Raw genomic sequence first — 23685 nt, 5'->3', positions numbered from 1 at the left:
TAATACTGACCCCTATTGGCGAAATACTGATCTAGTTAGTCATCATCTTTTTGTCAGTTTGTTGTTACAGACAGACAGTAATTTCTGTGGTGGCCCATAGGTGCAAAGCAGTACAAAATTAACAAAAACAGTACAACATTAACGGAAGTACTACAACATTAAGGAAGCACAATTACAAATTCAAAAACACAATATTAATGAAAACACAACATTAACGGAAAGGGTATGTCCCAGTTGGAGACCTGAGAAATTGCTGATTGGACCACAGTGCTTTTGAATCGGAAGTTATCGCTTGAGCTGGTGTATAGTGTCCGCCATATTGAAAGTGGCTTATCTACAAGCAAACTTATACAAGTAAATGGACCGAACTTTGTAAAGTGCTGTTCTGCAAAGTATTTCAAGTTAATGAATGCCACTGACACAATCTCTCACACATTATTATATAGGAATGAAAAAATGGACGTTTCGAACTTTTTGATGAGATTATTTCATTGTTTTGGGGCACAATAATTACATTGGATACGGCCGATTCTGATAAATCGTTTTTATTGATGAACACACACACACCTTTACAGTGATGTATTCATGAACATATTAACACAATTCCATAATTCAATGTTCATTTGCTATTTCAAGATATGAATTAAAAAACATAACGTAAAGGCAGTGGGTCCACTTTGTACAGTAAATTGATTTCTTAAGTCTCCTACTAGGACATACCCTTTCCGTTTTTGTTAATGTTGTTGTGTTTCTGAATTTGTAATTGTGCTTCGTTAATGTTGTTGTGCTTTCGTTAATGTTATTGTGTTTTTGAATTTGCAATTGTGCCTTGTTAATGTTGTAGTGTGTTGCACCTCAGGGCCACCGTAAATTTCTTTGTCTGATGCAAGTTATTTCTCTGAGAACTCAATTGCTCTAGCTCTATGTCTTTGGTGGAGTAATACTGTCCTCTACTGGCGAAATAATGGTGTAGTTATATATCATCTTTAGCTCTCTGTCCGATGCAAGTTGTCTCTCTGAAAACTCTGCCTCTCCCTCAATCTCTTTCTCATTGGTGGAGTAACTATGACCCCTACTGGCGAAATACTGATCTAGTTATTCATAATCTCAGTTTGTTGTTACAGACGCACAATGATTTCTCTGTCTGATACAAGTTATTTCTCTGAAAACTCCGCTTCTCCCTCAATATCTTTGTCATTGGTGGAGTAATACTGACACCTACTGGTAAATTACTGAAATAGTTTCTAAACAGTGACTGCTGATGGATGACATACTTTATATTATTATTATTATTATTATTATTATTATTATTATTATTATTATTATTATTATTATTATTATTATTATTATTATTTATTTATTTTTTGTTATTTTTTTCCCCTGTGTCTTCTGAAACACAGAGAGGGTTTCAGAGTTTCTCTTTATTTAATATATTTATTGTTTTCGACAAATGCAGTACAGTTATCAAAATACAATGGTATCCGGAACATCAATCAGACTGCGATGACCAATTGGCGTGGGTTGTCTCTGGCATTGGGATCATCTACATTGTCATCATCAGTGAATGAATCCAAACAAGATTGTAGTTACAAATAAATTCCAGAATACGACTGTCCAACTATCATTTATGTAACCAGAAAATAAACAACAAAAACAGTGATCCCCCGACCCAACCTGCCCCAAGTTATTAAGGATAGAAGATAGAACAGCAAATATAGATGGGGGGAAACAGAAAGAAAGAAAGAAAAGAAGAAAAAAAAGGGAAGGTTAATATGTTCAACAAAACAAGTAAGATAACTAAATAAAATATTCAGCTCCTCCGCATACTGCTGGAAATGAATGCATCAGGGTGTATTAAATCACTTGTGTACAAACCGAGAGGCCAACCTACAGCCTTTCTGACTGGCAGGGAGGCAGCAGAGCCACAGAGCAGACACTAGTCAGTCACTACACGTGTCCAGTGGTATTACTCAAAAGTTCAAGGAATGGCCCCCACGTCCCAACACATCTGGGTACATTATTATTGAGAGTGTAACATATTTTTTCCAAGATGTAAACAAGAAACCATGTTATTCAGCCAACATTTAAAGGAGGGAGGGGAGGCAGACTTCCACTCTGTAAGAATGACACGTTTAGCCATGACCATCCCAAAGGTCAGAGCCTCTCGAACAGGCAGGGGCAGAGCAGAGCAGGAGTCAGAAACGCCAAACAGAGCAATAAGACTGTCCGAAGGTATCTGATGTTTGTATGCCGTTTGGTAAAGACTAAATATGTCAGACCATAAGGTTGTTAAATAATGGCAGTGCCAGAATTGATGTCCAAGGATAGCCTTAGGATGTCCACATTTGTCACATGTACTTGAATGACTAGGGAATATTTTATTCAACCTTGCTTTAGGGTAGTGCAGGCGATGCACCACTTTAAACTGGATTAGTTGCAATCTGGCATTAATGGAGCAGTTTTTTATTCCCAACAGCACACGATCCCAAAGCGCAGTGGAAATAGTAACTCCCAAATCATTTGACCAGGCGTCTCTGATATGAGTAGACGACGTTGGCATAGAGAAAACATTTACAAACAGTGAGATTAGATGTCTGGAAGTGGGAAGTTTTATAAGAAGATCATAAAAAATATGTTGCGCTGAAAGCTGATTTGTGCTCAGAGCAAGTTGGTTTGCGAAACTCCTAGCCTGCAAATAACGAAAAAAAATCCTTTGGGAACAAATTGAATTTAGACTGTAGCTGAGGGTATGATGAAATCTGTTTATTGATAAAAAGATCCTTGAGAGAGGAGAGACCCCTGGCCGACCAGAGTTTGAAGGCAGGATCTGAGAGGCCTGGCTTAAAGCAGGGGTTATTACATTATAAATGGACAGATCTGGTCTGGGAGTTTCAAGACCCTCTTTATTTGTGTCAAAATCTTGACTGAGTTCTTAAGTATGAAGTCAGACAAGAGCCTCTTGAGGGAGATATCTGGTTTAGAGAATAATATTGCAGGTAATGAAGCAGAAGTTTGTAGTAACAAGTTATGAGATTCAATCTGAGGCCAGCCAGGGAGAGAGACGGAAGGAGTCCCCGCCTCGGCAGAGCCTGACGTCCAGAATGTCCAAGCCCTCGCATTGCAGGCCCAATAATAGTGCCGAAATATCGGAAGGCCAAAGCCACCCTCCCCTCTAGCTTTCTGTAAATGTGCTATAGAGATTCGGGAAGGTTTGTATGCCCAAATGAATGGCATAATAATTGAATCCAATGTATTAAAAAAGAAAGAAGGAATAAAAATTGGGATATTTTGGAAGAGATAAATAAACTTAGGAAGAACAACCATTTTGATAATATTAGTACGACCAATTAATGAGAGTGGGAGTAGCCGCCAACTGTCGATCCATTTTCTTAGCTTACAGAGTAACTCTAAATAATTTAATTGGAAAAGTAGCTTGGAGTTTACGGGAATTTTGATACCAAGATACATAAAGTGGTCATGGGCGATTTTTAATGGTAAACTATTCAGGAAACCAGAGTCAAGTCCATCAGACAGAGGGACAAAGGCAGACTTAATCCAGTTGATTGTGAAACCAGAGAGCTGTCCAAAGCTCTGCAGCACCTCAAGAAGCGGTGGAAGAGAGGCACTAGCATCAAGCAATGTCAAGACTACATCATCTGCATATAAACCTATGACGTGCTCTGATGTACCGCATGTGATACCTGTGATAAGTTGATTAGACCTGATGGCAACAGCCAAGGGTTCCAAAGCCAAAACAAAAAGCATGGGAGACAAGCAGCAGCCCTGCCTAGTACCACATTTCAGTAGAAAGGTGGGTGATCTACCTCTATTGGTCAACACCTGAGACCTGGGATGAGCGTAAAGCATTTCTATCAGAGACAGAAAACCTGTGCCAAAGCCAAATCTACTTAGAACAGCGAACATGTATCCCCACTCCACCTGATCAAAAGCCTGCTGAGCATCCAAAGATATGATTGCTGAGTTGGGGAAAGCATGAGAGTACATAATGTTAAATAGTCTTCTTGTGTTGGAGAAAGAGAATCTTTCTGGAATGAATCCAGATTGATCTGGATCTGGATGTACCACTGATGTGTGAAGACAATCGGTTGGCTAAGACCTTAGCAATAATTTTCTGATCAGAGTTAAGCAGGCTCAAGGGGCGATATGATGCCACATTGGTAGGGTCTTTGTCTTTTTTGAGTAAAAGACAAATAGCATCATATAAAGATTCAGGAAAATGGCCAACCTCCACGGAAGACCTGACCATACGCAGTAAGAGTGGTAACACTATATCGATATGAGACTTGTAAAACTCAATACCAAAGCTGTCAGGGCCGCATGCCTTTCCACTAGGAAAAGAGCGGATTGCTGTCCTTATCTCCTCAAGAGTCACCTCACCATCTAGTTCCAGCCTGGCGGCATCTGTAAGAGTTGGAATGTCCAATGACTGAAGAAAGCGTGTGATATCCTCTGTAGATGCAGTTGTATTGGAGGCATAAAGTTTATTGTAGTATTGAAAGAAAGCATTGTTTATTAGCTGATGATCTGTCAGAAGCTGGCCTGATGGAGAAAGTATCTTATTAATGGCTCGCTCAGCCTGCATTCCCTTCAACTGCCTAGATAGTATTTTATCTGCTTTGTCCCCCAGTTCAAAATACTTCTGATGCAGCCTCTGAATATCATCCATAACCCGCTCACCCAAAATGCAGTTATATTCATACTTTAGGTTCACAATAGAGGTAAATATGTGGTCAGAATTGGAGCTATGGAAAGCGTCTTCCAGTGTGGTTAGTTGCTTCTCAATTTTAGCCAGATGATTACGTCTGAGCTTTTAAACTTTATATTATTTTTAACCAAAATTAATGAATCTTTGTACTCTAACCCACAAAACCCATTTTGTAACTAAACAGAAAACATATAACAATGTATATTTACATAATTATTATGTTAACACAGCCTGGATGGATGCAATGTTTTGTATTTCATGGGCTGCTTTGATGTTGTTTAAGGTTTTGGGAGAATGTATGTGTATCTGATCAGCTGAATTGATATATATATATATATATATATATATATATATATATATATATATATATATAAACTACAGAACTAGAATAAACAGACTGAATTCCATCTTGATGTTGGAAAATTTAATCCATGAGATGTGACCCTTGTTGTTTCTGGATTTATGTATGTAGACAATTAATATCTCTGTGATTGAGTTTTTGGATATTTTCATGATAATTTTCAGCTTCTTTTCCTTTGTGAATGCAGAACTTAAGATCCAGGCTATGATGCTGAGCCCCAATGGTCTCTTGAACCCCAAGGCCTCCATGCCTCACCCCGCTCCTCCTCCGCTGCCCATCATTACACACACTACAGCCACGCCCATCATAAACTCCAACTTGTCCCGGAGGCTGAGTGGAGTTTCCATGGAGGTCAACAGTTTGGAGCAAAGGTCGTTGGTAAGGTTGGACAAGATCATACTTGATATTTCTACACAGCAGTTCAGGTTTACTAAAACTGTACAAGAGAAAGGACATTTTTAAAAAGCAAATAAAGTTTTCTTAATGTTAACATACATTTCTAAGTTCTGCAATTAGTTTTTAGAAAAATAATTCAAGATTTTAATTTCTTTTATTCCCCTAAAACTGTTATATTTGTAAGTCTGGAGACATTTGAAACATTTGCCAATGTAAATATTTTGAAACCAGTCAAAGTCTTTTTTCCGTTTTTTTACTATAATCAAATATTGATTTAGTGAACCACGAAACCCTCGAGAAAGAAAGGACACAATGTTCTCCTTAGTTAAATACCACGTTTAATGGATTGTGCCTCAGGTGAGTTCATGCACATGCCTTTTTCTAAATTCAAACCATCATTTCCAGTAAAGCTGAAATTCTTGCTGCAGATTCTTGCTCTTCTTGTCACAGAAACATGAACAAACATAAAGACTGAACCCATCTTGAGTCACAGTAAACTTCATAGAGTTCAGTCTCGTTTACACAACATTGTATTTTCTGCCCTTCTAGGGTCTGGTTGTTAATCACTCAAATGCAAAAAATTACTTTAACATGGATTTTTTTTTAGTCTGATAAAGTAAAGCTTTGACACATGTTCACATACCATTACACCAGTGGTTCCCAAAGATATTCTGGGCCCCCTATGGATTACAATAACCTCCCCCTTTACCTCCTCACGCCCCCCAAAAATAAAAAATCAACTGGGTACATTTCACACTTCAGATTGCAATAAAACAAACTACAAACCACCTTTACATTGAAACACTTTTGTGTAACTGTTTTTTTTGTTTTTTTTTTCCATCCTTACCGCTTCCTGCAACCCCTGCAATGGCACTGCCCCCCAGGCCCCCTAGGGAGTGCGCCCCACACTTTAAGGACCACTGCGTTACACTGCAGATATCAATCTGCCAAGCACAACAAATGCCCTTTGTGGGTCATGTCACCAGTGAGGTTTTTTTGTTGTTAAAAATTTGTCAAAGTAATGCTTAAATGGTCCAAAGAAATGAAGGCTAATTTTGGTATTAATTTGGTCTAAATGTGATTTATTAAATTCACTTTAGAAGACGTAGACCTGTTTTAACCAATATTGATGAACAAAAACAGCAGAAGCAGCTGTATGTAGCTTGGCTCATATCTGAGTTACATAATCATGCACCTTCACATGAGGGAATGAATAAGGAATGAGAAAATACAGTCTTTTTCCATGCATTGATATTATTACATCAATGTCACAACTAGAAGAAGGATTAAATCAGTTTATTACTGCTGATTTGAGTGAATCTGTAGCGTTTCTGCTGATACTTTCTGACAGATATATTACATTTGATTATGAACTTGACCACTGTCAAACTAGGCAGTTTGCTTGGTCTAAACCAGTGCTTCTCAATTCCAGTCCTCACACCCTCCTGCCCTGCATGTTTTTGGTGTTTCCCTGCTGCTACACACCTGGATTGAATCTAAGAGTGATTAACCGGCCTCTGCAGTACTTGATGCCTGCAGAACAGGTAATGCAATCATTTGGATCAGCTGCTCCAAAAGAGGGGCACATCTAAAACATGCAGAGCAGAGGGGCCTGAGCACTGGACTAGACCAAGATGAAATACAGTTGTTGCTCAGTGGATGTGTTGAATAAGTGCAGGTTTCATTACATTACCCAAAAATATAGAATTTTTTTAAATCTAATTCTGTCCTATTGTTTATTTCAATTTTGAGTATCTTGAAACTAAAAAACATAAAAACAAACCTCTTTATTGTATTATTATTTTTTATGTCAGGTGTATTTATGGCAATATTATATTTTCAATATTATGCAATGTCCCATTCAAATACGAAATCGATTCAAATCAATTCATTGCATCCAGGAAACAGTGATGAAGACAAGAGGTGATAAAAACCAAATGTTTCCTCACCAGGTAAAAACTAGTTAATATATATACAGAGTACATATATATATATATAACTTGATCAATAGATAAAGTCATTTAAAATATTTCAGTAGGTTTGGCTCTTGGTATCAAATTACAAAAAAAAAAAAACAGTGATAGTCTGAAATTTTTCTGAATAATTTGAATATTTATCTATATAGCCTTAGAACACTATATCCAGGAATCTAAGTAGGGTAAAATGAAAATGCTGAGAGAGATGTCTTCCAAGTTATTTTTTTCTCCCTGGAGACTCTGTGGGATGGCAGTCCGGAGAGCCGGCGCTCCAGCTGGACGAGCAGCGGCAGAGCTCCCAGCCTGCACCGGAGGAGCCAGTCGGGGGAGATGGAGTCTCTCCTGTCATCCTCCAGCCCCAGCAGCAGGGAGCAGTCTCTGGACCAGTCGGACCACCTGCAGGTTCCCATCCTGCTCTCACCAGACTGCAATGGCACCACCTTTCACCTTCCAGAGCTGGGTTACAACAAGGCCACATCATATTTCCACAGTGATCTTGATGAGGAAGACACTGAAGAGGTGAAAGAAAAATAAGCAATTCCTTACACCAAATCAGAACATGTAAAATCACATTAAAGCAGAAATATTGATTAAAAGTTGCATCCTGAGGTGAGTTGGGATTTTTTTGTAACTTGAATATTAACATTTATTTGCAGCAATAAACATTTCAAGACAATGACCATTTAATGAACGTGTGCTATAAAATAACAAATCATATTCCATGTATTGGTGCATCAAGGCATGCAGCCATTCTGTGACTGATGTGTATGTGTGCTTGTGTATTTGTGTGCTTTTTGCAGATGCTATGTAAGAGGTTGAAGAAGATGCTGGAGCCATATGAACCTCTGTGGTGCAGAGAGCATGAAGAGTGGTCACTGTATCTATTTGCTCCACAAAATGAGTAAATGAACAAAAAACAGAGAAAAGAAATACCACACACACTCATGAAAACAGACATGCCACTTATAGTCTGAGTAGTGGATAAACCGCAGCAAGTGTGAACATTCACAGTGAACTTGTCAATTTTGTAGCTAACTCTTAGTAATCACTATTTTCAATTCAAGGAAGTGTGAGTGTACACTGTGTGTGGACACAGTCTTATGAAAGAATTGATCCTTGTGTTTTGTGTAAAGCCTGGAGCTGTAGCTGATGTTGTTTCTCTTCTGATTGTGTCTCTCTTTAGACTGAGGCTGTGGTGTCAGAAGGTCATAAGTCACAAGATGTTTGATCACATCGTCCTGCTTTTCATTTTTCTGAACTGCATCACCGTAGCGCTAGAGAGGCCTGATATACATCCTAAGAGCATGGTAGCAAACACACACAGACATACATTTGCACAATTAAATTACAGGTCATAGGAGCAGTTCATATAACAGAGATGAATTCCACAGTGTTCTGTAGTTTTTAATGACAACATTTGAGATGTTAATTTTGCAGGGTGATCTCAACCTCAGTGGTTTTATAATAATAATAATAGATTTAATTTGTAACAAACTTTTTATTAACAACAGAATCAAATCAATCAATCAATCATTGACTGACTGATTGATTGAAAAGAATCAAAGTGCTACATCCATGTAATCACAGAGAATAACAATCACAGCAGGTTTAAAGAAATTATAAAGGTTAAAACCAATGATAAACTCATGCAGACATAGAAAAGGCATGTTTAAAAAGAAAAGTCTTTAAGCTTCTTTTAAAGTGAGCCAAAGATTGTGGAGCTCTTACGGCCAGAGAGAGGTCCAGAGGCGGGGCAGCCACACAGAATGCCCGATCTCCCATGGTCCATCATTTAGTCTGTGAAAGGTGGAGACCATAATGAATGCGAAGATGAATATGGAACAAGAAGGTCCTTCAGATAGTCTGGTGAAATTCCATTTAAACATTGATGAGTAATGAGAGAAAGCTTATATTTATATAATTATAATTGCATTGATTACTTTAACAGCATCTTCACAGGTCTGTCCAACGAATCACTCCTCCAGCTGCAGCTGATCCAGAATGCTGCTGCTGATGTTCTCACTAAAACCAGGAAGATAGAGCCCATCAGCCCAGTTCTAAAGTCCTTCACTGGCTCCCTGTAGCTCAGAGAATAGACTTTGAAAAACTGTTGTTAGTTTATAAATGAGTGAACAGCTCAGCACCACAATACATTAAAGATCTGCTCCAGACCTCTCAGGTCTTCTGCTTCTGGTTCTGCTCTGCAACAACCAGAACCAAACATGGAGAAGCATCGATCAGCTTCTATGTACCACAAATCTGGAACAAACTTCCAGAAAACTGTTAAACAGCTGAAACACTGAGTGCCTTTAAATCTGTACTAAAAACCTACCTGCTCAGAGTTGGATATGAAACGTAATCAATTACTAATTTAATGATGACACTTGACTTAATGTAATGTTTTGATTGTTGATTCTATGTTGCATGACTTTGTGTTTTTGTGCTTGTTATGATGTAAAGCACTCTGAAAACCTTGCTGCTGAAATGTGCCATACAAATTTGATTGATTGAATTTAATTATACTGAAATCTGTAGATAACAGGATACCATTAGAGGTTATGGGGAATAAGTGCAATATGTTCAGATTTACGAACTCTCAGTAAACTCTTAGCTGCACTATTTTGAATGTATTGAAGGTTTTGAAAGTTTTTGCCAGATTTTAAAAAAACAGGGAATTGCAACAGTCGAACCTGGAAGAGACAAAGACAAGTGATATTGTCTTTGGACGAGTATCTGTTTTAAAAAACAAGAGTTGAATCTACATGGGTTTTTTTTCTCCCCACCAGGGGGTCTTTCATGGGCTCTAGTGTCCCTTATTTGACAGTAGGCTGAAAGGAGAGGGGGGAAGACATGTGGCAAATGTCGGCCGGGTCCGGGAATCAAACCTGCGACCGCCGCGTCGAGGACTGAAGGCCTCCAAATGTGGGTCGCGATGTCCCCTACGTCACCACAGCATACCCAAAATCTACATGTTTAAAATGATTGTGACAGGGTCAAAATTAAACATACAGTACTATTGATATTTGGACAAATCCTGTTTATGAAGGTGATTTTTAAGCAAAATAAGAAAAGGGTTTATGAAGTTATTTACAACATACACACCTTCCAGAGCATATTGTATTTGTTTGGGAACATTGTTCTGCTCGCCTCTGGAATTCAAATAAACTTACAATACTATGAATGAAGTCGGGTTTTTAAGTATTGTTGCAGGTCTTCAGGGGCTTGTTCAGCTCTGTACGGGTTTTTATGCATAAGTATGGTTTTCACGGGTATTTACGGGTCTGCATGGGTCTGTAAGGTGTTTGTGGAGCTTTACGGGTCTGTACGGATATGCGTGTACGGTACTTGTTTTTTATAACTTGTAATTTTCTTTTAACTGTGCAATTTTTTTGTGCTGTATTTGTTTCTGCCTGTTGGTCAGGACTCCTTTGAAAAGTAGGTTAGTGGGTTTTTATCCTTGCTTGATAAAGTTAAATAAAACTCATTGATTGATTTATTCAAAAACATAACAAAAAGCAATAATTAGGACAGAGAAAACATCCATCCATCCATCCATTTTCTTACACCCTTGTCCATAGTGGGGTCAGGAGGGGTGATGGAGCCTATTTCCAACGAGCGTTTCGGGCGAGAGGTGGGGTCACCCTGGACAGGCCGCCAGTCTGTCGCAGACAAAGAAAACATTTGCATACAAATGTATGTTAAAATATAAATTGGTTGTTAAAAATGACAAACAATCTATTGTATTATTGCCATCAGTTGAACCGGAACAAAGGTGTAGATATCTCAGTTTTCCACAGACAGGATCAATATGAGTGTGTGTATGCGTGTGTGGGGGTACACTCACCTATCTGTCCTGCACGTGTGTGTGTGTTTGTGTGCTCGTCTGCGCGTGTGCTGTGGATATTATCCTTTCGCCATTTAGATATTAATGTATTAGGTTCAAGAAGAGTCAGTAAGTTGAATTTATAATTCCATTTATTTTTCCTCTGTTGGAGAGAACAATTTCTTTTTGCCTTGTGTGAAGTACACAAGGTTTTACCACATACTGAAGATAATGGGGGAAAAAAACTAAATATTTCCATCTGCACAGCGTGGGGATCACTTGTTTGTAGCTGATGATCTTATTTTGAGACCAGCGATCACGTTTGTTCAGCTATGGTAAGCAAAGTAAGGTAATTATATTAACAAAACATATTTAAGCAACAAGGCAATTCAAAGTGCTTTACATGAATTAGAAGGAAATACAACAAAACAACAAACCAAAAGAAGAGCAAAAGAAAAAATAAAACAAAAAACTATTACCCCATGTCTAAGAATAAGTAGTCTGTGATTTATAAACTGGTAGGACTTTCTCTGGATTCTTGTTCTGATAATGTTGAGCTAAGGTAATGAGTAGTTTCACTACATAAACTAAAGAGTTTCTCTGGACTCTATGTTGGCCTTTGTTCAGCTCATTATGTATTATGTTTCTGTTCAGGCTATTTGGACACATTATCTTTGAAATGACAAATGCTTCTTGCTTTGTGTCAGTGAAAGCTCTCATACATGTGCCTGTGTGTGTGTTTGTGACAGGAGCGAATGTTTCTCAGCGTGTCTAATTACATCTTTACTGTCATCTTTGTGGGCGAGATGATGATCAAGGTAAGCATAACAGAACCCCTTTACTGCACTAGCATTTCACTCATATGAGTTTTTTGCTCATAAAAAGAGTCCATTTTCTTCCTGGGTGAGGACCAGAGAAGTTTTTATGTCTCATACTTTTTTTTTTATTGTTTAAGTAATTCAGTTGGATCTGTGTGTGTGTCACCAGGTTGTAGCAATGGGCCTGTACTTTGGAGAAGGTGTGTACCTGCAGAGCAGCTGGAATGTGCTGGATGGCGTACTGGTTTTTGTGTCCCTGGTGGACATTCTGGTCTCCATGGCATCAGCAGGTGGAAATCGAATCCTGGGCATGTTGCGAGTCCTTCGCTTGCTTCGCACCCTACGGCCGCTCAGGTAGGGCGATGGAACACTTCCTCGTGTCTACTACACTGACATCCTGAAGTACTTCTTCTGTTTTACTACAAGCCTGTGGCAAAGTATTTGACCTGGGCAGACTTCTTTTGTTCTTGCCTTTTTTTGTCTCACTTTAATATTTCGGCTCATCAAACACATTGAAACATCCATCCATGATAGAGTGAGTAAATACAAAACTAAGTTTTCAAATGATTGTTTAATGTATTAATATAAAAAAGTGGTCCCTATGTGCCATATGGCATTTGAGATAGATGTTTCTCTTTAATCCAAAGAATATCAAGATATTATTTAGTCCTTTGTGTTTCTTAGTGATGGATTTTGCCTTAGAACTGAGCCAGTTACAGAGTTAAAAACAGTAACATTGCACTGAAATGTACAATCACTAAGACTAAACAGTGAGAACAATGTCTGACACAGTTTGAGTTAAAAACAAAAGAGTAAAAGGTTCTTCAAGTAAGATTTTAAAACATCAACTGAGAGTGCTTGTCTTGTGTGCAGAGGAAGCTCGTTTGGGGCCACAACAGAAAAGGTTCAGTCACTTTTTAATTTCCTCTGGGATTTAGGATCCACTAGCAGCATTTGGTCAGCTGACTTGAGGGAACGACCAGGCTGCTGGTCAAATAAACTGGCGGAAGGCCAATAAAAGAACTTTTAAATTGATCCTGAAATAAATAGGCAGTCAGTGCCGAGATGCTATCACTGGAGAAATGTGCTCTGGTTTCTTTGGACCTGTTAAAAATTATGCTTGGGCATTTTGGACTAGCGTGACAGAGTGACCTGGCTAATTCCTGTTAAAAAAAGAGTTGAACTAATCCAACAAGGAGTTCAGAAACATGGATTACTGTCAAGTTTAACACCTATTAAAGACAAATTAAACAAACACAGGAAAGACAAGAGAGTTAGGAAATTTGTAACAGAAAACACATCTCTCGCTGTTTCTCCTCGCGAGTACAAAAGAATCTACCACTCTGAAATCACATCTGCCTGCTCCTCTCTTTTTATTGCATTCAGGATCCCTATCACATAGGACGCTGCAACTCTCAAAGGGCGGGGAAAACAAATCATCACATAGTTGCAGCGCTAATGACAATCACTATCTAGACACATGTTATCTACACACTAGATTCTTCTGTTCCAGGCACAGGGTAAAACAGAGCAAGTTGTACGGTGACAGTTTTATAGCGATCTAACAGGTCAGGAAGGCCGAGGTTTCTGCTGAGCGATAAACCCGGTTGGACCTGGTCGTCACTGCTTTTCTTCAGAGAGACTTTCTGGAGGAAAGAAACAGAGCAATACAACAACACAAACATTCTTTAGGCTAAGATAAAACTATAAAGGTATATAAATCAAGAACATTATATAGGAAAAACTAAAGGCTACATGAAACAACAAATATTTGATAATAATATATACAATTTACCTAACAATTACTCATTTCCAGTCTCTCCTAAGAAGCAGAGAGATATGTTTGATGAAAAAAGGATGATTCTATAACATCCTTATAAAATCATGGGTGATTAACTTCTTGGTTATCAACCAGGAAGGTGGGTGCCTTTCAAACACTTGAGATGCTGAAAAAGTCAACAGGTCAGTACAGAGGGAACTGGTGGGACATTTTTGACTAACTAAATCATTCAGTAATCATTTTTGCTGGAATCCCGAAGTGTTAGTTATATTCTTTTAATTTGTTCTATACTGATATAATTGATGTTTCTTCTGAACAGTTCTAGAAGTCCTTTAGTCCAGAGAGTGACCTGTCCTTTTTCAGATCTGTTATTCTACTTCATTTTGTCTGAAAGGTTCGATGTTAGAGATTTCTTACATCAGGCACTAACCGGGCCTGAATGTGGCTAAGGACATTGAAACCAAAAAATGTGGTTAATCACAGATGACTCATGATTTGGTTGAAATCACTTTCTCCCCTTAGTCAATGAAAACATTTTAGAAATTTGCTTTCTGTATCTACTCATGTTATTTTTGCCTGATATTAGAATTAGAATATTAAAGTGACAAACAAAAACAAAAGCAGAAGAAATTTTTAGGAGGGCAAATACTTTTTCACAGCCCTGTACACAAGTGTTGTTTTTGTGTTTTTTTTCAGGGTGATAAGTCGGGCTCCAGGTTTGAAACTGGTTGTTGAGACCCTGATTACATCTCTTAGACCGATTGGGAACATTGTTCTCATCTGCTGTGCATTTTTCATCGTGTTTGGAATTCTGGGAGTGCAGGTAAACACATATTGTTTATTCTTGTTCACCTTCTGTTTTGGATGAAACTTTCTCAAAATTACAAATGCAATAGTTTTCATCCGAAAAGGCTGCTAGAAGAAAGATACTGCTTTGAGGGGTTTAAAGTAAATGAGGCACAGCTAAGAAAGGCTTTAGGTAATAAAAACTGAGGCAGAAAATTGTGAGGAAATGCAAATGAGTTGCTGATTATGCAAAAGACTCTTTGAAGTAATTAACAAAGCACTGACTCTAAAGAAGGATTGTGCTGAGAATGTTTTCTTTAAATTGGATTTTAACCATCCTAAGAAATCAATCATTTATCGAGTGAAGCTTTATTATTTTTCAAAAAAGAAACTTATTACTAAAATTTAATTTTTATATAAATATCATTATTTTAAGCAAAAATAATTCAATCGATCAATTTTATTTGTATAGCACACTTCAGCAAAAAGGCAGTTAGCCCACCAACAGCTTTGAACAGTTAGCCCCGTGAAGAATATAATGTTTTTATGTTTACATCCTAAAATCACAAAATTAAAGTCATAAAATCTTCATACAGTCACCAATTTGAGAAATTAGTATCAAACATAACATTTTGATGAGTACTATCATAAACATTATCAATGCACATCATACATATATGTCAATGTTCCATTTATTATGATTTGTGGGGCATAGAAGCTCCTCTTTTGGTTCTGGTTCTGGTTGCAGAGCAGAACAGAACCAGAAGAGCTGAGAGGTCTGGAAGGTTAATACAACAGCAGCAGATCTTTAATATATTTGTACATAGTCACCTTCTCACATAGACTGCTCCAGCTCCGCTGTCGTAGGGACAGATACAGGAAATCCTTCCTGCCACATGAAATCTCACTGTACAATAAAAGATAAATCATTGTTCTGCACTAATCAGCCCAATTTTGCACAACTGCACTGTGGCACACTTGCTGTACATATATTACATATACATATCTGCATTTTTTAATCTCTGTGAGGACTGCTCTTAAGTTGCATTTTATATTTTACAGCACTTTATAATTTTACAATTTATAGCATTTTATGTTTTATTTTATTTTATCTACAACTAGTTGTTACTGTGTCTTGTCTTTATGCTGCAACTGCAAAGTAATTTCCCTGCTGGGATGAATAAAGTAATTCTATTCTATTCTATTCTATTCTATTCTATTCTATTCTATTCTATTCTATTCTATTCTATTCTATTCTATTCTATTCTATTCTATATTTAATATAATGAATTATTTTTTTTATTTACAGGTTAAAGTAAAAGTTTTATTATCTCTCAGCTTTCTTTTTCTTTGCTTTGTGGTGGATAAATGTTTCTAATCCTTGAAGGAGCCTTGATCAATAGCTTGGAGGAGTTGGAGCTGAATGTCTTTGACTTTGGATCCTTAATCATTCATTTTATGTCCAGTCTATCTGACCATTAAGGGTGTGTGTTCTAAAAGTGTGGAAAGTGGATGAGAGTTGGCACTTAAATTACTACTCAAAATTTCACAAGATTATAAAGCACTGAATTTAGTTCTAGTTGTGTCTTGTTTGTCAAAACATTTATGAAATCTTTGGATTAGTAAAATATAATGATTTATTTACTTATTTAAAACTTTGAGATTTAACATCATTAAAAAAGAAAAAAAAATAGTTAATTTGCTTTTTGGATTAAATGCTTTTATTGATATTGCATTTGTTAGATTGTTTCAGGCCATAAATGCTGGAAATAACTGATTTCTTCAGCATTTCTTCCACTCTGGTTTCTGCAACTTTTAAATGTGTTCTTTCTACTAAACATCTGATTCAGATGTATCAATTAAGTCAGCTTTTCATTTTGTTCAGCAGATGAGTGGCTATGATAAATCAAGGTACACCTGACTTGCTGAAGCAACTGGCAGGACTGTGGACAGATTGACCTTATATACCCATTTTCTAGTCACACTAGCAACTCAGATTACTTTTATACAACAGGTTACATTCACCCATCCACACATATTCATACAATAGCAGAAGTTAACTTTAGATTCAGCTTCTTGCCCAAGGACACTTCAATAGCTGAACTCAACCTCCTTATTGCTACATAACTACCCATCCTCCTGATCCACAGCTCATGATTTAAATTTTCTTAACGAAACAGTACTTAGAAATACTGGGTTACTCCAATATTTTAACATATAAAGTCAAGGCAGAGCAGAACCAGGACACCTGAAAGATCTAGAGGGTAGATACAACAACAGCAGATTTTTAATGTATTACGGTGCTAAATGTTGTGAAAAAAATTATTTCCAAGCACTGTTAGATGAAATCACTTAATCAGGTTTATTTGTATATGAGAGGAGGTGGAAAAAAGATAAATTGAAAGTTTCATATGAAATATTGAAAGACAGTTTATTTAATTATCAGAATAATGTCAAATTAGCAAAATCTAAATATTTAATTAATCTTGTAGCTTCAAATAAGCATAGGCCTCAAGTCCTTTTTAATGTCCTAGATAGGATTGTTAATCCCTCGACTACATCTGGCCCTTTAGCCTCTGCTGAACTTTGTGAGGCTTTTTCTAAGTTTTTCACAGAAAAAATTGTAGCTCTTAGAAGCTCGAATACCCTATTAGTTTTAGATTTCCAAGAAATGCCACAATGCACAGCTGTTCTGGAGCAATTTCAGCCAGTTTCTTTAGATGAACTCACCTCAGTAATTAAGTACCTGCGGCCATCAAATTATCCTTTGGATTGTCTACCTACTCGTCTGATAAAAGACGTTTTTCTTACTTCTGGCCTATATATCTTAATGGTGATGAATGCCTCATTGCAGTCAGGTTGTGTCCCATCAATACTTAAACATGCTGTCGTTAAACCCCATCTTAAAAAATCCAATCTAGACTCAAGTGTACTAGCAAATTTTAGGCCCATTTCAAAACTCCCTTTTTTATCTAAGGTCCTTGAAAAATTAGTTCTTATTCAGCTTGAAATGTTTTTAAAAGACAATAATATAACTGAGAAATTTCAGTCTGGGTTTAAAGCTGCTCATAGCACTGAAACAGCTTTACTTCGAGTGTATAATGATCTTCTTTTAACAGTTGATTCAGGCAATGTCGCAGTTTTATTACTTTTAGATCTGAGCGCAGCATTTGACACTGTAGATCATCAGATTCTCTTACATAGATTAAAATATTGTGTTGGCCTGAGAGGCCCAGTACTTGAATGGTTTAAGTTATTTAGAAAACAGAACTTTCTCAGTTCATTTAGACCAATGTTGTTCTGGGGCTAAACCTTTAAAGTACGGTGTCCCCCAAGGCTCAATTTTAGGTCCGATTTTGTTTATTTTGTATCTATTACCTCTTGGTCAGATTTTCCATAGATTTAACGTTTCATTTCATTGCTTTGCAGATGAAGTCCAGATTTATATGCCCCTTAAACTACAAAATAGCAAAAGTGAATCTCTTCAACTATTGAACAATTGTTTAACAGAAGTCAAATCTTGGATGGAACAAAACTTTCTTCACCTCAATCAAAGTAAAACGCAAGTTATACTATTTGGTCAGAGTCTTCACACAACAGATCCAGATCTGATTCTTGGTTCTTTAGCTCGGGTTTGTCAGACCTCTGCTAGGAATCTTGGTTTTACTTTTGATAGTTGTTTAAAGCTAGATAAACAAGTTAGCTCTGTCGTTAGATCAAGTTTTTATCACCTGCGTATTTTAGCTAAAGTTAAATCTTATTTTTGTTTAAAAGACTTTGAAGGACTTATCCATGCCTTCATCACATCTCGTTTGGATTATTGCAATTCATTATATAGAGGTCTGGATAATTCACAGATGCAGCGACTTCAAATGATCCAGAACGCAGCGGCTCGGCTTCTTACAGGAACCAGGAAGCGTGACCATATAAGACCCATACTGGCCTCTTTACATTGGCTGCCTGTTTTTTATCGAATAGATTTTAAGATTCTCTTATTAACTTATAAAGCTTTAAATGGATTAGCTCCCCCTTATCTTCTGGAACTTTTAAAATTTCAGTCCGTGTCCAGAACCCTACGTTCTACAAGCGATCTCGCGATCTCGGATACAAGCGGCCGAAATGGATTTTCTCCGTAGGGTGTCTGGACTCTCCCTTAGAGATAGGGTGAGAAGCTCAGTCATCCGGGAGGGACTCAGAGTAGAGCCGCTGCTCCTTCACGTCGAGAGGGGCCAGTTAAGGTGGCTCTGTCATCTGGTCAGGATGCCTCCTGGACGCCTCTCTGGTGATGTGTTCCGGGCATGTCCCACCAGGAGGAGGCCCCGGGGAAGACCCAGAACACGCTGGAGGGACTATGTCTCTCTGCTGGCCTGGGAACGCCTTGGGATTCCTCCGGAGGAGCTGGTGGAAGTGGCTGGGGAGAGGGAAGTCTGGGCCTCCCTTCTGAAGCTGCTACCCCTGCGACCCGACCCCGGATAAGCGGACGAAGATTGATGGATGGATGGATGGATGATGCAAAAAAACTGATTGAAAATTGATGCATTCAATGCATGTTTATGTCTGTTTGCTCAAGGTTGAAATGGAACTGCACATGAAAATGGCCCTATATTAACCATTCAGTGTTGGGAACCAGGGTCTTTGCTCTTTGTGGGGATTTCCTGTTTGTTTGCTGCTTCCCCCATCATCCACCAGATGGTGCCTAGAGGCTACACTACCTGGAGGGTGTGTCTGCTGACTGGAGTCAGCGCACCTGTGATCTATCACCTCATCATCTAAGAGTATATGAGGAGCGGGCTGCCAGCACTTCTACGCCTGACTGTTTACTAGTTATGGTACTCTGCGCCCCTCTAAGTCAGCTCTCTGACTTTCTCTGAGATTATTTCTAGTAATATTTTTCTGTTGCCTCTTTCTCAGGTGTTTCCTCATGGTGTCTTGGATTTTATCCACTGTGCAGCCCGAGGTCCTGGCTTTCTGGTTTCCCCTCATGACACTGTGGATATTCCCACTGGTTGCCCGAGTCCCTCTCCGCATCTGCTGAAGAAGTTCCTGGTTTCACAGCTGGCAGTCGGATCGCTCCTTGCCTCTCATCTCAAGAACTCACCCGTCCGCTCTCCACCGCAGCCTCTACCATCTACCTGCCAATAACTCCCCGTCTGGATCTCACTCTGGAACCTGGATCATCTCAAGGACCCCTGTAAAGAGACTACAATCAAGAAGACCACAGTAATTCCCCCCTTACTACCACAGTAATTCACCGTCACAATGAGTAAGATCAGTCCATTTTTCCTCTGAAGTTCATTTGTCTGATGCTTCTTCAACTCAACTGCCATTGTCTTCAGAGTACCGACGACCCTGACTTCAATCCACAGGACAAGAACCACCATCCATCCATCCATTTTCTTACACCCTTTTCCCTATTGGGGTCAGGAGGTGCTGGTTCCTCTCCAGCTAACGTTCTAGGCGAGAGGCGGGGTTACCCTGGACAGGTCGCCAGTCTGTCGCAGGACAATACAGAGACAGACAGGACACACAACCATGCACACACACACTCACACCTAGGGAGAATTTAGAGAGACCAATTAACCTAACAGTCATGTTTTTGGACTTTGGGAGGAAGCTGGAGAACCAGAGAGAACCCACCATGCACAGGGAGAACATGCAAACTCCATGCAGAAAGTTCCCGGGTCGGGAATCAAACCCAGGACAACACGAACCACATAATTTCACATTCCATCATTATCAAAACAGACAAAAAGATAACATGACATTCATGACTACCAACATAGAAAGGATACAACCAAAACTGCCAGATGACTGTCAGGGTACCCAGTGGAAATAACTCAAATAGTCCAAATAGTTTGGATATATATATTTTTTTCTTTCCTACTTATGCAAAGTTTCCATTTATAACATAGGTCTGTGGTGCATTTCTGTCGTAAACAAAAAGATATAAAACTTCAGATATTTCACAATCAGATATTTACAAAAACCCTATATCATTGAAGAAAGTACAATAGCCACCATAAGGACAACTTACAGTATTTAGTTATGCTGCATGAACTGATCAGTACATTATTTTGCAAGAACGCAAAATCTACTGCGAGAATACGAAAGAAGAAAAAATTCCCCTTGTCCCTTGGGGGCTCCGTTTAAAAGCCTCTAGCTTTTTGTGAGTAGTATATATTTAGAAGAAATGATGCTGAATACTCCACAGATTTTTTCTCGACCTATCTGCCTTTTCTTAATGTATGTTGTATAATAAATCTTTGAGGCTGATATTCATATGATTAAATTATACACAGGTGGACTTAGACAAGGTTTTATTTAATCTGATAATAGAAAAGTGTTTGAATAAAATGTACAGATTTTTACAGATTTTCCTTTGTAAAAAAATGTAAAAATCGCTTTTCATTTGTCTTACTCTAAGCTAATTTGAGTTAGTCTGTGACATAAGCTTTCACTTAAAATACATTGAAAGTTATTGTGATATGACAAAATATGAAAAAGGTTCATAGGAATATACATTAGTTTCCATTTTTAAAGACTCCTTTAAAAATGGAAACGTTAAATAAACTATTCTTATTTAACGTTTGCTGAAGAGATTAAATCTTGATGCGCTAATGCTGACATTTAGTGTCTTATTTCTAGGAATACAGATTACTCTGTAATAAGAGCAGTCTCTGCAGTGAATGTGCAGAGAGCCTTTGTAAAAAATGTGAATCTATGAGACATTGCTTTGCATTTTGCTGCAGCCCAACAAAACTGATCCTGGAATCAGAATTACATGTTTCTTTGTGCACTCTCGCCTCTCTGGGTGCAGCTTTTTAAAGGCAAATTTTTCTACTGTGACGGACTAAATGTCAGCAATATCACCAACAAAACTGAGTGTCTGGAGGCGGGTTATCACTGGATACGACGGAAATACAACTTTGACAACCTTGGACAGGTTTGTTACACCTCCACACATCTTTGCTTTGACATATGCAAGTGGAAAACTGATGGCACTGATTTCCATTCACCTCACTCATCCAGGCACTGATGTCGCTCTTCGTGCTGTCTTGTAAGGACGGCTGGGTGAGCATTATGTACGACGGCCTGGACGCTGTTGGGGTGGACCAGCAGGTGAGGAGAACACTGGCTGATGCAGAGGCATTCAGGGGTTTTTGACAGTTAATCTTTCTTTAGTCTTTAACTCCTTTGAATCTGAGTGTTTGACTGAAAGGAAGTAGAAATATTTCAGAAGAGATCTGACAGTGCTGGCAGTTTTACTGCTGAGTCAGGACTTACATTGTCTTGTTAACACTTCCCCAATCTGCTTCTCTCCTCTCCTCCCCACTTTTTTCACTCGTTTGTTCTCCTGTTCAATCGAACTCATCTCCTTTCTTCTCTTACTCTGTGTTTCTTGTCACAGCCAAAAAGAAACAATAACCCCTGGATGCTGCTGTTCTTCATCTCATTCCTCCTCATTGTGAGCTTTTTCGTGCTCAACATGTTTGTGGGTGTGGTGGTGGAAAACTTTCACAAGTGTCGGCAGCAGCAGGAGGAGGAGGAAGCCAGGCTGAGGGAGGAGAAACGACAGAAGCGGCTGGAGAAAAAGAGGAGAAGTGAGAAAGCATTTGGGTGGTGGGTTTATATGAATTAAAAGTATAATGTCAGGTATAACTTAGTGATACATACTATTAAAATCTTTTAAAATAAAGATCTCAAGAGTATGTGTTTAGCTTCCTCTGTTATGTCTACCAGCTTCACAAATCTAAAGGCTTAAATGTTTACACATTCTTCTGCCAACTGCACAAACTGTGTCAGATTGGATAGATAGCATCTGTGCGCTTTATTTTTCTTCTGTTGTCCCAGATTCACAAGTAGAATTTAAGTCAAGGCTTTGACTAGGCCATTTAAACTTGTAAATATGATGTCATGCTTTTTACAAAGGAGGGTGTGATGGCCTTGTTGTTTTCAGAAGACATCACTAGATATGATTTCCTACACATTTGACCTTTAAAACGTAATTGAATGAATATGTAGTGTCCTGTGTGCAAAATCTTTTTATTTCTCTACGCACTAATTACTACATTTATTACACTCAGAACTGACACACACTCATTTTAAGTTATTTCTCCCCGTCACTACCACATTGGTGACTCACTCTGTCCACTTTTTCTCTGCAGTGTAATCTGTAGTAGCGCCTTCCTTTTAGTCAGTAAATTGTCTGGCAGCACATAGAAAGGGGTTTCTGCCCAAAGACACCTTGAGGTGCCACAAAGAATGTGTGTGTGTGATGGATAGGATTAAATTCCTGAGGAGGCACTTTTAGTAGGCACACTCTCACAGGCAGCGGAGTGCCACTTGGCAACTGTTTCATCAGTGACTTCATTCCCATATAATATTTTTCTTCTAGAAGCATTTTAATGTCTGTGCATGTGTGTGTGTGTATGCGTGTGTGTGCGTGCGTGTGTGTGTGTGGGGGGGATGGGGTGTGTGTGTGTGTGGTGGGGGGGTGCACATGACAGGAGCCCTGGAGAAGCCATATTACGCTGACTACTCCCCACTGCGGCGTTCCATACACACAGTGTGCACCAGCCACTACCTGGATCTCTTCATCACCATCATCATCTTCACAAACCTACTAACTATGAGCATGGAGCACTACAACCAACCTCAGGTAGTCATGGCAACTCCTGTCACTATCTGTCCTGGAACCATAGTAATGAAGTACAGGTACAGCAGACCCACATTGATCTTCTTCTTTACAGTGTTGCTTTTTCTGTGTCTGCAGTACTTGGAGGAGATCCTGAAGTACTGCAATTATGTCTTCACTCTGGTGTTTGTTATCGAGGCAATTCTGAAGCTTATTGCTCTTGGCCTGCGTCGATTTTTCAAAGAGAGGTACTCACAAAGACATAGCTCAGGATTAGTGATGTGGGGTTCTGCTGAAAGGCTGTAAACAGTTAGCATCTTCCCTGCAGTAGAGAACTTGTTTGTTTTCTCCAGGTGGCCCTTTGTGATTGGTCAGACATGATCT

General features: G+C 38.6%; 1 protein-coding gene across 4 annotated transcripts in view; it reads left to right on the top strand.

Moving 5' to 3' along the window:
- LOC122829855 (voltage-dependent T-type calcium channel subunit alpha-1G-like) overlaps positions 1-23685 on the top strand; it is a 174154-nt gene that overhangs the window by 125588 nt on the left and 24881 nt on the right. For all 4 annotated transcript variants that reach the window (XM_044114740.1, XM_044114742.1, XM_044114741.1 and 1 more), the window contains 12 exons: positions 5275-5465; positions 7697-7978; positions 8260-8360; positions 8643-8766; positions 12032-12100; positions 12270-12454; positions 14577-14703; positions 21484-21609; positions 21696-21785; positions 22075-22267; positions 23174-23325; positions 23440-23549. In XM_044114740.1, coding sequence (XP_043970675.1) covers positions 5275-5465; positions 7697-7978; positions 8260-8360; positions 8643-8766; positions 12032-12100; positions 12270-12454; positions 14577-14703; positions 21484-21609; positions 21696-21785; positions 22075-22267; positions 23174-23325; positions 23440-23549 — 1750 coding nt within the window. The remainder of the gene's footprint in view (positions 1-5274; positions 5466-7696; positions 7979-8259; positions 8361-8642; positions 8767-12031; positions 12101-12269; positions 12455-14576; positions 14704-21483; positions 21610-21695; positions 21786-22074; positions 22268-23173; positions 23326-23439; positions 23550-23685) is intronic.

The sequence above is a fragment of the Gambusia affinis genome, linkage group LG04 (genome assembly GCF_019740435.1).
Source record: "Gambusia affinis linkage group LG04, SWU_Gaff_1.0, whole genome shotgun sequence".
NCBI classification, from domain to species: Eukaryota; Metazoa; Chordata; class Actinopteri; order Cyprinodontiformes; family Poeciliidae; genus Gambusia; species Gambusia affinis.
Note: the sequence above shows the minus strand (reverse complement) of the source record. Positions and strands in the feature narration are given on the sequence as shown.